The following is a 23,859-nucleotide window of genomic DNA, read 5'->3' as shown; positions in this document are numbered from 1 at the left end:
CTCCTTCACTTCCCTCTCCCCCAGACCCATTCCTCCTCTATTTCCCTTCAAAAAAAAAAAAAAAAAAAGAAAGAAAGAAAGAAAAAAAAGGGAAGGGGAAGCCTCATAGGGATATACATCAAACAACATGGCCTAACAAGGTACAAGACTGGAGCTGGGTGTTGGTGGTGCACACCTTTAATCCCAACACTGGGTAGGCAGAGGCAGGCAGAGCTCTGTGAGTTCAAGGCCAGCCTGGTCTACAGAGAGAGTTCCAGGACAGGCTCCAAAGCAATACAGAGAAAACCTGTCTCAAAAACCAAAAAAAACCAAACCAAAACAACCCCCACTCCTCCCCCCCCCAAAAAAACAAGACTTGGCACAAGTCCTCATATTAAGGCTGGACAAGGCAACCCAATAGGAGGAAAGGGGCCCCAAGTGCAGGTAAAAGAGTCAGAGATTGCCCCCCCCCCCGTGCCGCCATTGTTGGGAGTCCCACAGGGACACCAAGCTATATAATCATATAATCATAAGGTACATGCAGAGGACCTAGCTCAGGTGCATACAGGGTCCATGTTTGTCACTGGTCTCTGTGAGTCCCTATAAGCCCTTCTTAGTTGACTTTGTGGGTCATGTTCTCATGCTGTCCACTTGGCTCCTATGGTCCTTCCTTCCTATCTTCTCGGGGATCCCCTGGCTGTGCCTGTGTGTTCAGCTTCGAACACACAGATTTCTAACTTGAGTTGCTTCCATTTTCCTGCACAAACCATCCCCTGTCCCATCTTAAAGGGTTTTCTTGTGGGCCCCAAACACTGTAGACCCATCACTTTCTACTTACATGGCCTTGGGCAGGATACTTAACCTAGTGAGCCTGATTCCTCATCTGCAAAGTTGAGATGCCCTGCACTTTATACATTTGCCATGAGGATTAGAGATAAGGCATGTATGGTGCCACACACACCCAGCACATACTGAGTCCTCAACCAGCAGTAGTTGAAAATACAGACTCTTTAGCCAGGCCAACTCCAGCACCCTGGACTCTTTGGCAGGAAAATGGAGATGATAATGGCGCCTATCTCAATATGTTGAGGACTCAATGGCAAACTGCTGGACCATGGTATGTTCAATAAACTTCTAACACCTACAACACCATCATCATCACCATCTTCATACTACACTACACTTCACCATAATTCCAGCCTCTGAGGTCTTCTATTCCCTCACTTCCTACAATGTCACTTACTGCTTTCTCTAGTTCTTTCTTTCTTCCTTTTTTCTTTTCTTTCTTTTTTTTTCAAGACAAGGTTTCTTTGTGTAGCCTTGGCTCTGCTGGAACTCACTCTGTAGACCAGGTTGGCATCAAACTCACAGAGATCCACCTGCCTCTGCCTCCTCAGCCTCCTAAGTACTGGAATTAAAGGTGTATGCTGGATTAAAGTGTACACCACCACCACCCAGCTTTCTATCTCTTCCATTTGCCAATCATTAACATCCACATGATGATTACTGGGCCCCCATAGGCACAGTGAGGCTCTAAAGACAGATAAGTTACCATCGCCACAGGATCATACGCCACTTACACAAAATAACTAAGGCATAAGGTGAAAGAGATGTTTTAAGAGTTACACAAGTGACATGTGATGAGCTGTGAGAGACAGGCAAGTGCTGCTTTTAGCCAGAGAAGGAGAAAATAAATCAAGCCTTACAATGAATAGGGTGTCCTTGGGTGATGTGAGAAAGGAATAGGGAAAAGGAAGGATCAGGGTGAGAACTGAGCAGGGAACTTAGCTGGGCTGCTATGTGTGAGTGAGCCCTGGCCAGGAACACCAGGCAGAGACAGGGTGATTGTGCCTGTGCCTTCCTTGCTTTGAGGGACCTACAAAGTGAACGTTTCTGACAGAAGGCACAGCTCCAGCAAAGACTCTGAGGCACTATGGTTCTTAATTTCACATTAACTTGGCTGGACCACAAAGTCTAGATATTTACTGAAATACCATTCTGGATGTTTCTGTGATGGTATAATTTGAGCTCCACATAAAGACTCCCCTCTATTGTGTGTGTGTGTGTGTGGGGGGCTTCTCCATTCAGTCAAGGCCTTCATAGACAAAGAATGAGTTCTCCTGAACAAGAAGAAATTCTACAAGCCATATGCCTTTGAACTTGGACTACAACTCTCCCCTAGGTCTCTAGCCTGCTGGCTTACCCTGAGGCTTTAGACTTTCATCTAAAAAGTAATGTCTCTAGTCAGGTGTGGTGTTGTACACATGTAATCCTAGCATTAAGAAGGCAGAGGCAAGAGAAGCAGGAGTTCATGGCCATCTTTGTATGTACAGAAAGTTCATGGCATAACCTGGCATCATCATCATCCAACAATACTACCAAAAGCAATGAAAATCAAGTTTTTCTTCCTTCTCTTCCATCGCTGTACACACACACACACACACACACACACACACACACACACACACACACACTGTTGATTCTGTTTCTCTGGGGTACCCTGACTAGTGTAGGCTGAGGGTGGGAGTGAACATGCACTAAATAGTCCCCAAGAACTCATGCACTTTGGGTAACTTTTCTAATCTGATTTTTCACATTTGCTCTACTGGGAAGGACTGTTATTCCCATTTCACAACTGAGGAAGTAAATACACAGGGGCCAAGCAATGTGTCCAAGGTCACATAGCTAGTGCATGGTGAAACAAGAAACAGGTACACTTGGCCCAAGGGCACATGTTACTGCTACATGATATTTTGGAAACATCAAATCAAAAACCCCATTCTTGGAAAGGACTAAAATCAGACAAATATCTAGAGAGACTGACAGAAAGAATAGATACAAACAAAACGCAGGATGAAAAAGGGAGATAGTTACAGATGCAGTATAGATTTAAGAAATAGTAAAATATGAACTAGGTGTGGTAGTGGAACTTACTAGAGTATGTGATTCAAGTGTGTGCTATGAGACAGCAGAAGCATACCTGGCCAAGTAACCAGGGAACCATCTAGATCTTGGCACAGGTCTATAAGAGAAGAGGGAAAGAAACACTCAGCAGCTTCCCTTGGGAAAACAAAAAATTGGCAACAATTCCAATATCTTTCTCTGGAAGACAAGGAAAGGAAACCAGCAGAGGAGAGAATGTGCTATAGCTGATGTAAGCAATGAATGAGTTCCATGATCAGTTCTTAGATCTTTCCTAAGACTTACTTTATTTGTACACATGCGGGTCTAAAATGTGCAAGTGTTGAGAGGCCAGAGAGGCACAGGATCTTCTCAGGTAGTTGTGAATTGCCTGATGTAGGTGCTGAGAACAAGACCCAGGGCCTCTGCAAGAGTGGCAAGTGCTTTTAGCTGCTGAGCCATCCTTTCAGATAGTTCTTCTTAAAAGTGTGTTGGCTTGATTTTGTAATCCTAGCATTAGGGTGTACAGAAGGAGAATTAGAAGTTCAAGGTCATCCTTGGCTACAAAGCAAGTCCCAGACCAGCCTAGCCTATAGAACTCTATAGACAAATACTATTTATATAAAATAGTCTTATGAGACTGTATATTTTTCTAGGATACAAATATGTCCAAGCACTTAAACTGAGCACAGGAGAAAGGGATGGGAAAAGTGAGAAAGGGAAAACAAAAGAGGTCCTTTGGTAGACTGATGACAGCAGTGGACTGTGAACTATGGACTACATCAGCTTTTTTGTACTTGAGGGCAACTAATCAAACAAAATACATGCTCAAGTCCTCCAGTGGGGCTGTCTCAGTTCACTGTAGGTATGGAAAGGGTACAGTGGCTTTGTGGGAGGAGGTACATGGTATCATGGTCCTAAAGAGACTACTCTTCATTCCAGGGAGATACAAGCTTGATGACCTGAGTTAGATCTCCAGAACTCATGTATAGGTTGACATGTGAACATTGGACCTCCACATCTATGCCATAACTAACCACCTTCTCATCCCATACTGCCTGAGGCCACAGTCCACTGCTCCCTCTCATTTCTAAACTCTCTCCAGTATCCAGCTCAGACTCATCGCACATCACCTAGGACTGTCTGGCCAATTTCCAGCTGACTTCTTGGATCCCCACTTTTACTTTTTTTGTAACTGGAAAAAGCAAGCAGGGAAGTTAAGACTTACCCTGGTCCCTACCTAAGAATGAGAGAGGCAGAAAGTTACCAGGACTAGTATGCAGGAGGCTGGGTCTTAGACACCCTGGTGAGAGTCAGCCATCTGTGTAGTAGGGGGAAAAAAATCAATCATGCTCTGGCTCTTGCAATCTAGTTGTGGAGAGGTGATAAGTACCCTGTGCTTTGGTCTCAGAGGGCTCCTGGTTGACATTCATCCTCAGCATCAGGCCCAGGAAAACCAGCTCCATACCCCTCTGCTGAAGCACTGAGTGTGCCCACGAGTCTCCATGCCAAGTCTAACTTCAAGGCTTCTGGTGAAGATGGAGGCTCGAGGCTTACAAATAAACAAATTAAAAAGATAAAAAATAGAAAATAAAAGTAAAATAAGACTTTGCAGGCACAGAATCCAGGGAAACAGCCCCTTCTGGCTAGCTCTGCATCCAGCATCCTTCACCTGGTTACCTACTGAGGCGAGACACAGAGAGAGGTTAATTCGAGCTGGCAGTTGTTTAGAAGCTATAGCAGGCACACTGGCAAAGAGGCTTTGATGCTGCAGAACTCCTTATGGGGTGTTTCCTTAGCTCATCATCTCCTCCTCTGATAGCCTGCCCAGACAGCAGGGGCGGGAAAGTAAGAAGGAGGGTGTTTGGAAGCCCTAGAATGCCCTATCTGCCATTCAGCTTTAATGACTCTTGTAGCTTTCCAGCCTCTTCCCTTAATTGCCACTAGAGAACAGAGATGAGGAGGGCTCTGCCTTGCCCTGCAGCCCCTGTATGTTTAGATGACCCAGACTACAGAAGGCTCTGACAGATGTCCACACCCACAGAGCTGCTGGCTGCTGGGATGTATCCCCTAGCCTGCTCCATAGGCACTTCCAACTCCAACATCCTTCTCGTCACAGACAAAGCCAGAGTGTGTTGGCTTTTCCTCCTCAATGAAGAAATCCTATCAGTCCTCACCCCTCACTATGCCCCATGAACCCTCTCTGGGTCATTATCCCTTGCTGTTCCATGAATACTGTCACCCTAGCACAGGATCCCCAGTTTCTTGTTTAATTTCTGGAATAGCTTTGTCGTTGGTCTCTCCTGTCCCTTCTGCCCTCTGATTTCTTCTGCGTAGCCTAAAACAAAGCTGATGAATCAGTTGGTCTTAGAGACCTGACATGTGTAGGGCCCATTAGTGGGGCAAGCCTCACCTCTGCCTCTTGTTTTGGGTCATTCAGAATGACCTACAATAACCTTAACCTTGGACTTCTCTGTTGAAGCATTAGTGACCCCTGGAGCTGGAGCACTTTATTGTGTTACTGTAGGGGATTTAACAGCATCTGGGTCTCTTCTCACTAGGTACAAGCAGCATCACCCCCAGGGATGACAACCAAGTATTGCTAGATACAAACAAGTGTCTCCTTGGGTATGTAATATTGTACGGCTCAGATCCTTCTGTTTCTGAACCTTCCATAATCTGATGAAGCATCTACACAGCTTTTAAAACTCTCGAGAATTTCCTGAGTCCCTTGTCATAGAAATGTTAACCACACTCTGCTTCCTGCCCATCTGAATTGTAAGCAAACAACAAAGGCTCCGCGCACTCCAGCATTGTGTCTGCACATCATCGCCTCCTCTCCCAGGCTGTGGGCTTCTGACGGTGGACATGGCAAAGAGCTCAGGACAAGCCATTCTCCATGTCTAAATGGAGACATGTGTGTCTGCTGTGTCTGCTGTAGATGGCTTATGCAGTTTCCTTTATCTCATTAATGACAAGGCACTGGGTTAAGAGAGGAAACAGATTTGGAGTAAGATTTTTGGTGGGGTGGTTTTGCTCGAAGGCAGAGTTGAAGTTCTTCCTCAAGGACATAGAGAATGGTGCTGTTGCCCAAGTGACAGCTCACAAGTCTGTGGCTCTGCTTCCAGTCTGCTTACTGAAGATACTGAAGGAGCATCCAGCCCTGACTGAGAAGAATACTTAACCAAGGGAGAGAGCTCCTGCACTGAGGAAACCAGGCCAGAATGCAAGGCCTTCCCCAGCACACATAGCAAGTGCCTTTGTACAACTACAAAATGGCAGCCTCCTCCCTCTGACAGAGTGCAGGGAGCCGAGGGCATCTGCACTGTCAGCCCCCACAAGGCCACTTGACCGCATCCATACACAGGCTGCCATTGTACTCAGCCTCTATGTTCAGAAATATTTCAAATTCAAGAATCTCAAAGAGAGAGACTTAGATAGCAATTGGCCTAGTTCCAACATTCAAATCATCCAGTGGGGTCTCAGGACAACTAGGACTAAAGCTCAGGCCTGGGCTTTTCTGCACCAGGAATTGTTACAGTCTCTCCAGGCAATATGGCCATAACAAACTATGAATCCTAGACTACCTGAGAGCACACAAAACCAGGATGCCAATGAAGACTGTGAGTAGAGACAGACAATTCTCCCTACAAGCCTCCCCAGCTCACGTGACATGGAACTAAAGGCTTTGTAGGCAGGTATGGCCGCAGGGGCCTGTAAGACCACAATCTTCACCACTGCTCTGTGGAAGGAAAACCGAAGGCCATGGGACCAGCCTGCTGACCTCAGATGCATGCTGGTGAAAGCCACTTCTCTTGGTTGAGGATGGGAAAGGGGCAGGAGTTGGGGGGGGTGCTTTGCCACTATCTCCCTAGTTAAGCCTGGGGCCCAACTTTCAGTCTGCATGACTGCCTTGCAGGGCTGTTGAGAGGTTTGGATAAGGTCATGACTGTGAAATTCCAAGATCACCTGTGCAGTTATGAGGAATCATTAAATTCACTTGCTATCAAGCTAACTCCCCACACCTTTAGCCTTCTGGTTAAGGGAGGCAGAAGCTGGGCAAACAGGTCCAGCTGCTGCCTCCCAGAATAGCCACCAATCTGGTTATTCTACATGAGGTAGAAGGTTGGTTTGCCTGGGTTCACAGAGCAGCCCTTCCCTTCCCACTGCTGAGGGCCATGCAGGCTGGGTCTGATCAAATAGCCTGTACTCAGATACCCCTGACTGTGGAATCCCATTCTCTGCTATCCTCTGAGAGGTCAAGGTTTGCAGGGCAGCACTCACCGTTATCAACTTTTAGTGTGTAAAGAATCACCAGGAGCCACACAAGGTACTGGGGTAGGGGTGGGGGAGGGGAGAGGCTGTCCAGAATGCAGGTTCCAGAGCCCAGAGATTCTGATACCTGGGTCCTGGAAAATGCCCTGGATCGGCACTCCTATCCTCCCTAGGTGGTCTGAGTGCAGAGTGGGCTGGTCACCTTGAGTGAGGCTAATGTTTGAAAAAGAATATATAACCTAATAGCAGAAAACCTTTTTTGCTTGTGTGGCTTTGGGTCATTTACTTATTGTTAAATGGGGAAGGGAACATCTTCACAGGGCTCTTCTGGTATGTAGTGGCACATGGGTATGTGTCCAGAACCTGCCAAGCTCACTGTGTACAGTTTAGGAAACTTCCAGCATATGGAAATGACTCTCCTGGAAGTGGAAAGCACTCTGGGTACATAGCAAGGAATTTCTTTGTCATCAACACTATAACAGGTCCCATCTGAATGATGAGTAGTTTTGACACTTTAAACTTCCAGTTTATGTAACCCAGGGCAGTCAGGTATAAAAGTGGTAAAACAGACCAAGAGAGCCCCTGAGGGAGGCACTCAAGTTGCAGGACCTCACACAAGAACACTCCCTGATTCAAACCACAACCACTTTTGCTTGCTTCCACCCTCGCCTAAATCTCCATAGTTCAAAAGCATAGTAGGGAAAGCAGACTTTGAAATTGGGAGTTCTGTGTTGGCCATGAGATAGAGACAAGTTGCTTAGCTTCTCTGTAGAAGTGGAAAATGTGGCTATTTTACGGTCTTTAGAAAAGAAATGCAATAATATCTGGATAGAACTATGTATTGTCTGCCACAGAGAGAGGGCCTCCCCATACCCTTCCTCCATGGTGGGGTATGGCATACATAGTTCTCAACACTAACTAACTGGTTACCAGCCTACCCTGCCCTGGTCATTCTCTCTTCCTGCGTATGAATCCCATAACACAACTCTAAGTATGCCCCATCTCTACCCAAATACTCCATGGCTCCTAACTACCTACAGAAGCAAGCCACAGCCCCTCAGACTGGCTGAAGGTGTTCCTTCCACATCCCCCTCTAACAATGAGTTCACAGAGATGATCTGCCCTCCAAACACTCAGCAGGCTAGGGACCTTACATCTCAACTCATGCTGTCAGCACTCAGTTCTTGTGGTGAGGGTCCATTTAGGTCCTTGTTTCATCTTTAAAGAGGCAGTTTTGGGATCATTCTCTGTCCCCAGTCCCCAGTGCAGTATGCACCCTCCCTAGGATGCTTATCTGTTCTGGCCTACCCTTTAGGCCCGTGCTAGTGTGTCTCCATGTGCACACAGTGAACACCCTAAGCAGGATTCCCTCTGGATCCAATGATGTGGTCTGGGCCTGAATTCTGCCCACCAAGAAGGCAGAAGCAAATCTAGGGTTTCAACAAGGTCCTGTTCCCTGTGTGGCTGCCAGGCTGATACCACTCTGCTGGTGGGACATCCGTGCTTTGTCAGCCTTGCCTTCCCAGCTGTTTGGAGCCATGTTACATTGTTTGGGGCTTGTTAATTAGACATCATTAAACATGAGGCTCCCTGGTTGCATTGGTAGCTACTGAAAGCCAACTGAGCCCAGGCAGGCCACTTCCTCTCCAGACACCTCAGCTTCAGTTCAGAGTCCTTTCTCTGATCCTGTTCACTGCTGCATACTGGAGATCACTTCCTACTGATCTGATCCTGTGACATCTGTACTGATACAAGGCTGAATGCAGGGGACATACAAGGGAGACCTGACCCAAACTGACTCTCCAGAGAGAAAGGATATATATACTCATATGAGCAAAATCAACTCATTCAACCACCAAAAAGCATACATGACCTGGGGAGTAAACACAGTGGTTTTGGGTTTTTTGTTTTGTTTTGTTTTTATGAGATAGGGTTTCTCTGTGTATCCCTGGCTGTCCTGGAATTCACTCTATAGACCAAGCTGGCCTTGAACTCACAGAGATTTGCCTGTCTCTGCCTCCAGAGTGCTAGGATTAAAGGCATATGCCACCACCACCTGGCACAACAATTCTTTTTAAGATCCCAGGCCAGCTTTTCTCTGCCCCAAGACATGCTTCTAGGATGACTTCCCCTGCACTAAGTTGGTGTTAATTAGTGAAAATTATCTAATGCAAGCTCATTTTAACATTAGCTTAAAGTCAAACATAATTAGGAAGATAAATCAGCTACTTAAAAAAATCCAATGAAGATACACAAACGAGCTTTTGGATCATCCACTAGTTTGAGTTATATACTTGTACCCCAGGCTCTATACAAGGCACTGCAGAGCAAGGTTCTGCAGAGTAAGGTAGGTTTCAAGAAATGCTTGATTAGGTGTTTCCTGATGGGCTTGCCTAAGTGGGACAACAGGTTGGCAGCTTGCCTAGAAGATTCTGAGAAGCAGCAGGAGTGATTGAGGCCATTGTCAGGGGGATATGGCCTTGGCAGGGTTTCTCCAGAGAAGTGGAGGTATGTGTGAAGGGAGGTATCTGACTGGAGCAAGGGAGTTAGGTTCAGGGAGGGGCTGGTGGGTGAATGCAGTCAGGCTATACATTTGGGGGAGGGGAATTATGAACTTACAGTGCTCAGGCCTTCAGCCTTACACATGCAGTCTATCCACTGTCTGTCCTGTCCTAGGCTCCTTGGGAGCTCAGCACACAAGTGCAAGCACAGGTCTCAGGCTCATTCAGCTCCATCCAGCTCCACTACTGACCAGAAGTGTGACTTCATCCTCGCTGACCTCATCTACAAAATGATAAATTGCTGAGGTATTACACAATCTAAGGGGCTATGGATCTGGAGATGTACTTCAGTGAGTGAAGCACTTCTCCAGGACACAGTCTTGGTTGTACCTACAACACTACAAAAACCAAATTAGCTTAGGTACCCAATAACTAATAGCTATCAACACCATATCCCACTTATCACTGCACTGAAATGTATTTATTTATTTATTTATTTATTTATTTTTCCTCACCCATTAGATCTAGGCAAGGTTCACATTTAATTCACCTGTTAATTTCTGGTAGCTGGTGTTTGATACGTTCTCAGTAAGACAGGCTGAGAGACCATGCAGATGGGGGATTCTCTGGGCAGTTTGAAACCCCTTGGGGGAAGTGAAGGTCTTTCACAGTCTGCCTTCAGGAGCCATAGAAAGGAAGAGTCCTGGTCTTTACCTCCAACCCACCATCTCCTGACTCATTATTTTAAGAAGAAAGAAACACACACACACACACACACACACACAGAGAGAGAGAGAGAGAGAGAGAGAGAGAGAGAGAGAGAGGAGAAGAAGAAGAAGAAGAAGAAGAGAGAGAGAGAGAGAGAGAGAGAGAGAGAGAGAGAGAGAGAGAGAATGTTTTCCCAGAGCCTCCTACATGCCCATCACAATGATGACCAGCCTACAAACTGTACCCAGGATGAGTACAGATCATCAGGAAGCTGGGCCAGAGACTAATCATTAGAAAGCCATCGGCTCTCTTCCAATGCTGAGATTCTGGTATCATTAGCAAGAGCCAACTCCATGGATTTGGGGGAAGGAAAGAGAAAGCTGGAGGAAGTAGGAGCTCTGGCTTGGGTTGGCTGCTCAGAGCAGCTGGGGAGAGGTGGGGTACCTATGTGCCAGTTAGTGCCAGGGGCCAGGGCAGGCAGTTGGCCCTGCTAGACCTCTGTTCTCGGCCCTGCTCAGATTGGTGACTGGCCCCAGAACAAGGCTCTGCTTTGTATGTTCTATGAGGGAGGCAGGGCTGGCCAGAAGCCAAAGTGAGGCAGCATCCTGAGGGTTGAGAACATTGATGGGGAGGGCTGTTAGTATGGTAATCCTTAAAAGGGTCCTCACCTTTTAGGGTAAACACAAGTCCAGGGGCTATGGCCCCAAATAGGGCAATCTAGGGAATCTACCCCTCCCCCGTGCCTGTGTTTACCTGCCCCAACACTGCCTTCTCTCCCTGACTCAGCCCAGATCAGGGCAGCTGACAGCCATGGACTTGTCTGTCTCCAAAGCCAGCTTACAAGCCTCCAGGGTTGGACTGGCAAAGCATACTAATGACAAATACATTTTGAATGTTTTTGGAAGTTTCAGAGGGAAGAGATGGCCCCAAAGCACAATTCCCAAGGATAACATACACTTGCCCAAGGACACAGCCTTGAGTCTGATCTTGGTGGGATTTCAGCCAGCCTTTCCTAAATCCTAGAATGCCATACCTCCCATTAGCCCCATGATGTTAAAGGAAACAGGCCCCTTCTCCTTTCTCAACAGTTTTAACCTAGCCTCACTGAAATCCTTTTGTCTGCCTGTATTGCTCACTCTTTTCAAGGCACATTCCTTGTGATTTCTAGCACCATCTTATAATTATAAACAATGCAGCAAAACACCCCCATGTTACAGATGCAGAAATAGGATTCCAGCGAAGTCAAATAATTTGTCCAGGGACAACCAATAAGCAAGGAAAAGAGACAGCAAGAGTGAGCAAGAATAAGGTCTTCCAATCCTGGCTTCCTGCTTTGGATGCCTTTCTCTGGTAAAGGCTTGAATCATCTGAGATCTCTGCCCAACAGATCCTGTCTTATAACCACGAATCCCAGAGAAGATCGTGAACATGCTTACCAAGGCCCCACTTCCTGTGTTCTATTTGGGGTTAGCAGAGGGGCACACACCTCTGTCAGAATTTCAGGAACCCATAGTGTAAGATTTCTGAGCCTCCCTCCTCCACCAACAAAGAAAGAAATGGTTCAAAGCGGCACTCAGCTCAGAGCCTTGCTGGTGACTCTGTTCTCCAAGAGGCTCTAGGCTCAAGGATGTGGGGGATGTTTCTAGGCAGTACAGGGACTACTTGCAGGTAGCCAGGCCTTCCAGGGACCATTCTCAAGTGTGCCTTTCCCTCCCAGTTTAGGAAGGGGGGTGGGGAGATGTTTCTATGCTTTTTTGTCTTATTCTTCCTTGCCCATAGCAGAGTCCAAAGGGATCCCAGCCTAAGGGTTTAGGTGCCACAGGCAATCAGTTTGGAGCCAGGCAAACTGCCAACTTCCCCTATTTCCATCAAAGCAAGGCCAACAGATGAACTAAACTGGGGGTGTGAATAGCTCTCTATAAGGAAACACACATTCGGGTGCCCCAGGTCCTGAATCTTCCAGCTCTAACTGCAGTTTCCCTTTACTACTCTGAGAAAGCAGCAGCTGTGTCCCAGGACAATTAACATTTCTGTTTCTGCTAACCCTAGCTTCCAAGCTTCCACAGGCAAGCCCTCTGTTTCTGAAGCATCTATAGACACATTGGGCAGCAGACTCAAATGGGAGGAGATTTGTCCAAAGGAGCCCAGGTCAGAAGGGGAGGACTAGATCAAGACAGAAGCTAAGACCCTTCAACTCCAAAGCCTGGCTTCTGTCACTGTCACGGAAGTTGAGTCTTCATTACTCAGAGATCTCAGTTCTCAGCAACAATGACTGAGCAGAAAGACAGACTTAGAACTCCACAGCCAAAGTGCCCAGAGATTGCAGGGGAAGCCCAGACAAGCTGGGGCAAGAACCAGCAGGGCTGTGGAGCTAGGACTGGAGCTGCAGCTGGGCTACTAGGCAACAGCCCTCATGGGGCAAAGACCCCAGAACTGCTCATGTGTGTTGAATAGTCACCTGTGGAAGGACAGAAGAGTTGAGAGAGGGGACAATATGTAAAACTTGCAGACCCTGGGCTGCTCAGAGGTCCTTACTGGCTCTTGCATTTAGCTTAACTTCAAAGAGCAACTTAAAGTGGGGCATGGTGGCACATGTCTGTAATCCCAGTACCTAGAAGGCTGGTGTAGAGAATCTTAGCAGGTTCAAGGCCAGCTTGTACTATGTAGGAATTCCAGGCCAACCTGAACTATACAAGGAGACCTTGTTGTCTTGGGGGAGGGAGGTGTGGAGGAAGGGAACAGCTCAGATTCTCCTAATAAACTCCACTGAGGCAGAAGGGAAAAAGGATGAGACAAAGGGAGCTAGAAAAAAGACCAGCTCTTCAACAAGATGGATATGGTATAAGTGAGAATATTATCTGACTCTACAATTTTACAAACCAGTAAGATTTAAAAACATTATGTAAGCCCCCCTTTAGGAATGTGGTGTGATGTTTGTGTATATTGACACATGTGTGTGGGTGACCATGCATGTGGAGGTTGATGTTGGGAATCATTCTTGACAGCTCTTCTACCTTATTGAGGCAAGGTCTTGCAAATGAACCCAGAGCTTGTTAATAGGCTAGTCTTGCTAACCAGCTTGTTCTGGGGATCACCTGCACTCTGCCTTCTTTGGTTGAAATTACAGGTAGGCCACCACAGCCATCCAGCATTTACATGGGTTCTGGAGATCTGAACTCTGGTCCTCATAATTGCTGGCAAGTGCTTTAACCACAGTTAAAACTCCCCCAGGGAGTGACAATATCTACTTCTCTGCATGTCAATGGCTAGCACAGGACCTGGTAGAGAGAAGTTACTTAACTTGTTATAATTGCTGAATGTGGCCAGTGACTGATGTTTATGGAAAAAGACAGGGTGCCTTAAAGACTGTCACCTGAAAAAGCATGTCTCTTGGTAACATGAATTGGTGACTCCAAGACTTTGCTATAGTCCTTGGGCACTACATCCCAGTTGTTCATCCTTGCCTCCTACCACTTGCCCAGATGTCTGGCCAAAGCTGCTTTATCTACCACATCTTGTGTTTTGGAGCCTATCTCCAAATCTCCTTGGCCTTGGTCTAAAAATGTTACTTCATTCTTTGGGACCTTAGGGTTCTTCTGTGACATGAGGACAATGGCCTGCCTTACAGTGCCAAGGAAACCAAGCAGTTCATGGAGAAGGGGGAAAAGCTGGGTGGCTGGTGCATTTGGGTTTTTTTGTTTTTTGGGTTTTTCGAGACAGGGTTTCTCTGTGTAGCTTTGGAGCCTATCCTGGCACTCGCTCTGGAGACCAGCCTGGCTTCAAACTCACAGAGATCCGCCTGCCTCAGCCTCCTGAGTGCTGGGATTAAAGGCATGTGCCACCAACGCCCATCGGTTGGTGCATTTGGAATGTGGGACCCCAGAATGCAGGAGTCATGAGTAAAATGGATGTCACTGGTCATAAGGACAGGCAGAGGCTTGGTACCTTCTCACCCTTCCTGCAAGGTCAGGTGCTCGGACAGCTTCAAAGAACCTTCCCTAATCTGGCTTATGGGTGGGATTAGTGTCTCTCCTGCCACACCTTCTCTCAAGCATTTGTCATAATGAATTATAAGATGGATTAGCAGACTATTAGGCTACTGAAGTGTAGGGGTGTGTCTCTGCCATCTCTTTTCTACTAATGCATGCTTAGCATTCAGGAGACCTCCATGATCAGAGCGATGCAAACCCAGTGGAACTAAGGTTGCTTGTTCCTCTTTCTCTGGCTTCCCAGTTTTCTAAGGGGTCTTGCTGTCAGATACTCCCTGGTGGTTCCAAAGGTCTGAGCAGCAGCAGCTTGCCCTGGTCTTTCTTGCTAGCATGGCACAAGCCAGGGTTTCTAAAAGGCTGGGAGTTCAGTAGACAAAGAAAATCACTAGCTACATTAAAATAAGCAGATCTCTCAAGGTGGAAAAACAACAACAGAAAACCCCACCCCACAAGCAAACACAGCTGGATCTTTGAATGTTGGGTACCAGCATAGCTTGGGAAGGCTTTTCTGCCATTTGCAGAGGCTCACAAAGTAGCTACTTGAACCTAACTCCTCAGAGACATTTTTTCCCATAACCAAGGACCACCTCCATACTGACCCATGTCCTCATTGGTTTCCACACCTGGGATTTCCCCAAGCCAAAATTGTGTTTTCAATGCATCCCCTAATTAGGCTCCTCTTTCCCTGAAGATCAGGTATGGAACAGAAGAGTCCCTTGCATGGCCAAGTCACAGCAGCTCCCTTGTTCCTATTTGTTTTTTGAAAGCAAAAATAATAGCATCATATAAGATTATTCTGAGGATTAAATGAAATAAAACCCCAAATCCCTGGCATCCAGATGGATTGCCTTCCCTCCAAGGCCATGGGATCTCATGGGTCTAACCCAGCCTCAGACACTGACACTCCCTGGAAACATGGGAAACTCTCTCCCTCAGGGTGAACAGGGAGGAGGATCTCATCTGATTGCCAAGTAAATATGCTCACCAGCTGGATGAGCAAGAGGCAGGGCCAGGCAGTGGTCAGGATGTGATGTATCTGAGTGTACAGTAGAGATCTTGGTCTTTCTATAACTATACAAGTGACCTTTAGGCAAACTTTTTGTTCTGTGCCTCAGTTTCTTTACCCGTAAAAGAGGGTGCTGTACACACCAAGCCTCAACCCCTACCAAGATTCACAGACTACTCAGCTCCATCCAATCAAACTTCTTTGCACTGAAGCAAAAGCAACCTCTCACTTCCCGTTCAGCAGTCTCTGAGAGACTGTCCATCCGGGTTATTTCTCACTCTCCCCCTCTCCAAGCCTTCGACCCACCTCCCACAGGAGCCTTCCAAGTACAGCCCCCAAACTCCTTCTTTTTTCCTTCTAGCACAGCCTGGGCATTTAAGCAAATGCTGGAAGGACAAAGTCCACAGCTTGGATCTTTATGGCTAGTGCCTGGCACACAGCAGACATCCTGTAAATAAGTACCAGGTCAGTCTGCAACCTCAAAAGATTCTGCTGATGATTTATTACAAGAGTAAAGGAAATCCCACAATACTGGACAGACCTGTCATAGAAGTTGCAGTAGAGCAGGGAGGGCCTCATCTCTGCCTTTTTCTAACAGGGGTACATGATGGATACCATAACTTGCCACCATATTAGATCCATTCAAGCACCTTGCAGCATCCCAGCACACCATGATAAATGACAGCAGGGAGGCACACTGGTTCAGAGCAAGGGCTTTGGTGTATGGATTCCAGCTCAGCCGTTTATTAAGTTAGGCAAGTAACTTAACTGTCCTGCATCTTGACTTCTTTTTCTTCAAAGATAAAAAACAAAACAAAACAAAAAACATCTGTCTCACCTAGGGGTCATAAAAAACAAGGGGCCATAGCATGAGATGGCTTAGGAGGAAAACGCATTTGCTGCCACATCTGACAACCTAAGTGCTACCCTTGCTCTGTGCCTCAGTTTCCTTACTGTAAAAGAAGGTGCTGTGCACAAGCCTTCTAAGCCCCAGAGTCCTCAGCTCCCAACACTCAAACTTCTTTGCATTTGGAGCCAAAGAAACTTCTCACTTCCTGCTCAGTAGTCTCTAACGAAGAGACTGCCCATCCCAGGTTTTTTCTCTCTCTACCATTCCAAACCCACAACTAACCTCCCACAGAGAGGAAGGAGAGAAAAATTCCTGCAAGTTATTCTCTGACCTACACACCTATTCTCTGATCGGGCGCGCGCGCATGCGCGCGCGCGCACACACACACACACACACACACACACACACACACACACACACACACACAGTAAAATTTTTAAGCAAATAAGAAAGTCATTAACAGAGTGGGTGACATGTCATAAGCACTAAGTAAATCAAGGTTTAGTGAGTATTACAGAATATGACATCATGAGTCTTGACCCTTGACCCCCAGCTACAGTCTGCTGCCCATTACCGACACCTACTTCCTTTTCCTCCTTTTTTGTATCCAGCCTTGCCTTTTTCTTCAGCTGAGTGTAGTGTACAAAGAAAGCCTAGTTAGACAAGAAACAATTCTAGAAGGAAGGTGGAAGTCTGGGCAGTGAAGAGGCAACTACTTACTCCTCCTCCAGCAACTTACCTAGCCCACAGCCTAGGTCATACCTCCCAGGAAGAGCCTTTCACTGCTGCTCTTCTAGCATCTTTTGTCCTGTTTGGCCTTCAGGAAAAAAGTTGCCTCTCATTACATTTATGAAGTTTAATCGAACAGTGAACCCAAGCCTCTGGACACTGAGGCTATTGGTGTGGCTTAATAAATCCCATGGGAGGGCTGACTAGACGGCTCATGGGTGAAAGGGCTTGCCACCAAGCATGGCTATCTGAATCCAACTTCTAGAACCCACATGGTAGAAGGAGAGAACCAACTCCCCTATGTTCCATGAAATTCCTATGTGCCAGGATAACCCAAACACAATAAACACATGATAAAAGTATATCACTTCTCTGTGTTTGGCAAGTAAAAAATATAGGCTGTCCCATTAAATCTGAATTCAGGTAAACAAAAAGTCACTTTCAGCATCAATGTATCCCATGCAGTATTGGGGATAAACTGATACTGTAGAACTAATTGAAATTCAGATTTAATGCAATAGCCCACATTTTATCTGGAAATCACCCCAAGTACCCAAGGGCACAGAGGAAAAGACTAGTCTTTCACCTACCCCACAGCTAGCTGTCTAACTGGAATGCTAACCAGGCTCCTTGGAAACATCTTTTAACACCCAAGCGGAGCAGATGGACTAAATGGGAGCCTCTTCCTGAGCGGCTGAGTCCAGTGTCTGCCTTGTGGGAGAATGGAGCACTGGGCCAAGCCACAGCTAGAGCTCAAAATAGCTTCCCTCATCCATTCGATCCTGCCTGGGCTCTAGTACCAAGCCCAGGAAAGGGCATGATTATGAGAATGGGGTCGTTGTGGGGAGAGGGGTTTCCAAGAAAAGTTCACTTGGCGTGGAGGGTAAGGGAGGTCACCACCAACCACTCACTTTGTGAGGTTGTGAAGATCAAATAGGAAAATGGCCAAGGACACACCTTGTAAATAAATCCCTGGGCTCAGGTCATGATCAAGCCCATTGAGAGACTAGTTTAGCACAGGGACTTGCGGCCTCCACACTGCCCAAGAAAGAAAGACGTGACAGAGTTATATCAACACAATGCCGGTGCCTCCGGACACAGTATAAGAATGACTAACATCCGTCCAGTGCTTTGTGATTTGCAAATAGCGTTCATATCCATCTTTCAAAGGTCTCTCATCACAGCTCCACGAGGTGAGGATGAGCTGGGGACCCATTTCCCAGGATGGTGAGAGTGGCCTGGGAAGTGAGACCAGGTGGGGGTGAGGGTGGGGATGGGTGGGGTGTGGGAGGGTTCCACTGGTGCAGGATTAGGGCCAAGGCCTACCTTCTGGGCCTGCTGGATCATCTGTCTGACCACCTGTTTCAGGTGCGGTGCCTTCTCTTCTTTGGGCGGGTGGGTGAAGAGCGTGACACGGCTTACCCCGCGGTAGAAGCCGGAGTCCGTCCACCCCAGGTCCAGCGGGGGCACTTCGGTGTCAGAGCGGTCTGGCCAGTAGGCCAGGGACTCGCCGGGCTCGGCTGGGGCCTTGGCCTTGGCTCCAGCGTTAGAGACGGCCTCCTCGTAGGGGCTCCAGGCAGAGCGGAGGGCCTGGCGCTCCTGGCTGGAGAGGAAGTCCCGCAGCCGCTCCTTCTTGACCCGCTCGCGGTAGGCCTGCTCGCCTCCCCCCAGCAGCGCTTCCAGCGCGGCCCGCCGCCGCTCGCAGTAGTAGAAGGCAGCCTGCGCCTCGGTCACCCTCTCGTTCACGTGCGCCTCGTCTAGGCAGCTCAGCTGGGAGTCGGCCATGGTGCCGCAGCACTGTCCCGGGACCCCGGGCTTGGACCCTGCCGTCCCCACCGCTGCACCTGGAGCGGTCGAGGGGCGGGGCGCCTCACCTGGCCGCGAGGTCCGCCTCGGCCCGCCCAGCGATCGCTAGCCGGCCAATCGGCTCGGGCCCGGTGCGGGCGCGGCCGTCGGGCGGAGAGGGCCCGCCGCCTCTGCAAGGTTTGCGGGGTCCTCGGAGCAGCCCCACCGACGCCGTGCGACGATTCGGGCCTGCCTAGCCCGGCTGGGGCATGGAGCCCCGGAGTGGAAGTGAACGTGGAGCCGGGCTGTAGTTAGAGCCACGTGCGGCCTTTGAGCCACGCCCGCCTCCCAGCTGCGACCCATAGGTGCAAGAAAGGTCGTCGACTTGACCCTTTACACATCCAGCACCCCCCGGAGGCTCATCTTCCCGCAGGCAGGGCCCAGAGCACATGTTCAGGCCCTGATGCCTGCGGGGTTTAGCAATCTGACCGCTCCGGCCTTCAGGGTCCGGGTGCCTATGCTATTGAGCCAGATTATGTAGGGGGCGGTTGGTGTGGGAAAATAAAGATGCCAATGAGATCCCTAGTTCCCCCGCCCATGAGTCCCACTTCTGAGACCAGAGGCCTCCAGAGGCTGTCAGTTCAACACCGTCACTACAAAAATTTTCTTCTAAAAGAACCACCCAAACAGAAACGATGTAAGCAGGCAGCAGTGCATTTGCCCCTCATTTTAATTTGAAGTGGTGTGTGCGTGTGTTTGGGCCTGATAGGCTGCCAGAGGCCTGATTACTATATTAGCGATTCAAAATATATGTTTGAGCTCAAGGAAGGAAGCTGAGCATAGACACACTCGTGCACACCACCACCACTACAGGCTCTGCTGTTTCCCATTGGATTAAATACAATCTTCTTAGTCATTAACATATTATTTTGTTCGTGTGCTGCTGTACAATTTTGATTCTCCACATTCAAAATATTTTCAGATCATAGCAACCAAAGGTTCACATTTCTCTCATTTTGTAGCACAGCGTCTCGGAGCTGGAAGGAGCTTTAGAAATGAGTCCAACCCCCTCATTTCACAAACGAGGAAATTGAGGCCTAGAAATAAATGCTTTTCTATATCTCCCGAGAAAAGGGAGGCTAAACTGGGGAATGACTAGGCTCTCTGCAGTCTAGGAGGTCCTTCCCCTACACGTGGTATCTTTTGCTTTCTGTTCTTGTGAAGGGACATGGGGTTATTGAGGACCTGGTTTTAACCTGTGGTATAGGTGAAGGGGTCAACAACTACTTCTAGGGCTCTCTCACTCTCCCTCTATCTCTATCTCTCTATTTCCACTGACAGTCTGGGGAAAAAATAAGTGATTAGATTGTCTGCAAGGGCTGGAGAGATGGTTAAGAGCACTGCTGCTCTTCCAGAGGACCTGGGTTAATTTCCAGCACCTACATGGTGCACACAACTGTCAGTCCCAGAGTCTCTGACACCCTCTTCTGCAGGCACCAGGTATGCATGCAATGCATAGGCATAAATGAAGGCAAAACACTTATACATGTAAAATATTTCTTAGTTAAAAATTGATTGTGGACTTTGTGACAACAGTCCCTGCTGGCATCATAGGTCAGCCCAAAGACCAGGGATGGCGAGCGGCAAAGATGGCTGTCATCTCACCTGTTCTTCTCTACTTTCGAGACTTAGAAGGCTTTACTTCTTGTAACACCCACTCTAAAAGGACTATAGGCACAGTCTACTTTTATCTGGGACAGCATTTGCTTGCTTTGGCGGCTCTGTGAGATGCCAGACCCTATGCTTAGGGAATATGGAGGAGCTTGAAGCAGTGGAAGGGAAGGACAAATAGTCAAGGACAATACAGCTGGACGAGGACAACATGAGTATGCCAAATGTGCTTTGATAAATGCAGTCAAGCAGGTGTGGTACCATATACCTGTCACCCCAGCACCAGAGAAGATGAGGTAAGAGGGGTGGTGAGTTAGCAGTTAGCCTGGGCAATGTAGTAAGAGCCTGTTTCAAAAATCAAACCACTAACACAACAAAAAGTGGCCATGTGCTTGAAGAAGAAATTGATTCAATAAACATTTACTCAGTGCTTACTATGCATCTGGCACAATTCATGCAGCATTTTGTTTCATTTATATGCATTGGTGTTTTGCCTGCGTGCACATCCATGTGAGGGTATCAGATTCCCTGGAATTGGAGTTACAGACAGTTGTGAGCCTCCATGTGGGTTCTGGGAATTGAACCCTGGTCCTCTCTGGAAAGGCAGCCAGTGATCTTAACCACTGAGCTGTCTCTCCAGCCATTCACTTTTTTTTTTCTTTGAGACAGAGTCTCAGATAGCCCAGGGCTTCAAATGCATTGTAAGTAGATTCCTGATCCTCCTACCTCTACTTCCCAAATACTTGGATTATAGGCATATGTCATCTTGCCAAGCCCAGTGTTTATTTCCTAAGAGAATGAACTAGGGATCTGGGCATGGTGGCTCATGTCTGTGCCCTCAGCACTTGGGAGGTTGAGGCAGGAAGATTGCTATGGATTGGAGGCAAATCTTGGACTTCTGTGTATAACCAGAACAAAGACAATCCGTAGTCCGTAAGGTCAAGATATCTTTATTCAGATAAATACCAGCCAAATGCAAGCCAGAACGTGTCCAGGACAGCTGAGCAGCAAGGCCAGAGAACTCCCATGTGCTCACTGCCCCTTAAGAGCCCATCCCACATCTTTCTGACCTCACCTTGACCACGCCTTGGCAGGCATGGTCAGGCACATCTGTAGCCAGCCTCTAACAGGTGTGGCTTACTGTCCCCTACATCTGTGATTGATTGAATGAGAAATGGCCTCTATATGTGTATATTCAAACACTTGGTCCTCAATTAGTGGCACTGTTTTGGGAGATTATGGAACCTTTAGGAGGTATGATATATTGTTTCTTTCCTATTGCTGTTATAAAAAACCACTATGACCAAGACAACTTATAGAAGAGTTGTCTTGTAATTCCAGAGCGTTAGTGTCCATGATGGCAGAGCAAAGGTGTAGCAGCAGGATCAGGAAGTTGAGGGTCATATTTATTTATTTCTTTATTTATTTATTATTTTTGAGATTTATTTTTTATTTAAATTAGAAACAAGCTTGTTTTACATGTCAATCCCAGTTTCTTCTCCCTCCCCTTCTCCCCTGCCCCCCACTAGTCCCCATCCCATTCCCTTTCTGCTCACCAGGGAGGGTGAGGTCTTCCATGGGGGAATCTTCAGTGTCTGTCATATCATTTGGGTCAGAGCCTTGGCCCTCCTCCATGTGTCTAGGCTGAGAGAGTATCCCTCCATGTGGAATGGGCTCCCAAGGTCCATTCTTTTGCTAGGGATAAATACTGATCTACTACCAGAGGCCCCATGAGGGCTCCTGATTTTTAACTGAAACCATGAAACAGAAAGCAGGCTATAAATGATGGCAGTCTTTAAACTTTCAAAGCTTGCCCGTATTCCTCCAGCAAGGCCACACCTCCTAAGCCTTCCCAAACAGCACCCATCAACTGAGGACCAAGTCTTCAAAAGACTCTGGGGAATATCTTACTCTAGCCACACATAGAGTCTTGCTGGAGGAAGTACATTCCTGGGGGTGGAGACCTCAGTTTCCTTGCTTTATTTATTTATTTCTTTATTTGAGACAGGGATTTGCTAAGTAGTCCTCACTGGCCTTGAACCCAAGATCCTCCTGACTCAGTCTCTAGATTGATTGGGTTACAGGAAAGCCACTTGTTTGTCTGGGACTTGGCTTCAGGAGACTCTATGCTATAGCTACAGTGGAGCCACTGAGGCTTGAGACTGATAGGGTTATAGCAATATAGCAGCAATTGCTATGCCCCATGCTAAGCATTTGATGTTTACTTCAAATGAACTGCAAACCCTATTGGAAAAATTCCTACCCTCATTTTCCACGTGAGTTAACAGAACACACAGAGGTTTAGAACTCACTTCAGGCCATCCACCTAGTAAGGGAAAGGGTCAGCATTCAAACCCAGACTGCTTGACTTCAAAGCCTGCCCTCCTCCTCAGGTTGCTATACTGCTCTAGTTGAAGATGTAAGTAAAGGACAGCAGAAAGAGAAAGTGTTTGCCTTGTTTGGCAATTTACCCACTCCATAGAAATTCGCTAAGGGCTTTGCTTTGTGCTTAGAGTTAGAAGCCATTCAGCCCCTTACCCTTTATTGAGCCTTACTGCTCATCAAGCCCTGTTCCACCTAGAACAGGGAAGCAGCTGTGAGCCCAACCAAGCTCACCTGGTGCTTACATTGAGTTAGAATGATTAAAACATGCGTCCCCCACCACCTCAGGAGGCACAAATATTATGGGACAGGACTTGGGATTGGACAGAAGGTTAGAAGCAGAGTAGACTCTTTTAGAATTTTAGGTCACATTGGAAAAAGGTCTTCCTACAGCTGACGGGAAACACACTGGTTATTTATAAGTTTAAGGATTTTTAAAAAAAATTTTTAAAGTTTTTTTTTAAAGATTTTATTTATTCCCAGGATAGGCTCCAAAGCTACATAGAGAAACCCTGACTCAGAACCCCCCCCAAAAAGATTTTATTTATTTATTATGTATACAACATTCTGCTTCCATGTAAATCTGCACACCAGAAGAGGGCAACAGATCTCATAACGGATGGTTGTAAGCATGTGGTTGCTGGGAATTGAACTCAGGACCTCTGGAAGAGCAATCATTGCCCTTAACCTCTGAGCCATCTCTCCAGCCCACACTGGTTATTTAGCAATGCTCACTTTAACATTCCAAAGACTTATGTATTCAGTTTACACTTTAGAGAGGTTAATAAGTACCAGACATCATGCTTGCCATCTGGGAATAGGTAAGATGAATGGGACTTCATAGGTAGCTTCTCTGGTGCCTCCTGTACATAGTTCAGATGGATGTCAAATATTCACAGTTGTAACTGTAGCTCAGTGGTAGTTTGCTTGTCTAGCATTTGAGAGGCCCCAGGTTCTAACCCTAGCACTGGGCTTCATAAGGCAGGGTAATAAGGGAACATAGTGACAGAGAGGCTATGAGTATGGAGGTAAAAATGTACAATTATGCAATTGCATTTGATCTCTTCTCCATGAATCCATTAA

The 23,859-nt window shown here is 47.2% G+C and overlaps 1 protein-coding gene across 1 annotated transcript in view; it reads right to left on the bottom strand.

The window, feature by feature from the left end:
* Fam83f (family with sequence similarity 83 member F) overlaps positions 1-18,723 on the bottom strand; it is a 29,129-nt gene extending 10,406 nt beyond the window's left edge. Inside the window, exon 1 of the mRNA XM_027404047.2 lies at positions 18,265-18,723. Coding sequence (XP_027259848.1) covers positions 18,265-18,723 — 459 coding nt within the window. The remainder of the gene's footprint in view (positions 1-18,264) is intronic.
* Positions 18,724-23,859: the final 5,136 nt, after the last annotated feature.

This window comes from Cricetulus griseus, chromosome 2 (genome assembly GCF_003668045.3).
Source record: "Cricetulus griseus strain 17A/GY chromosome 2, alternate assembly CriGri-PICRH-1.0, whole genome shotgun sequence".
NCBI classification, from domain to species: domain Eukaryota; kingdom Metazoa; phylum Chordata; class Mammalia; order Rodentia; family Cricetidae; genus Cricetulus; species Cricetulus griseus.
The sequence above is the reverse complement of the archived record's forward strand: the minus strand, read 5'-3'. Positions and strand labels throughout refer to the sequence as shown.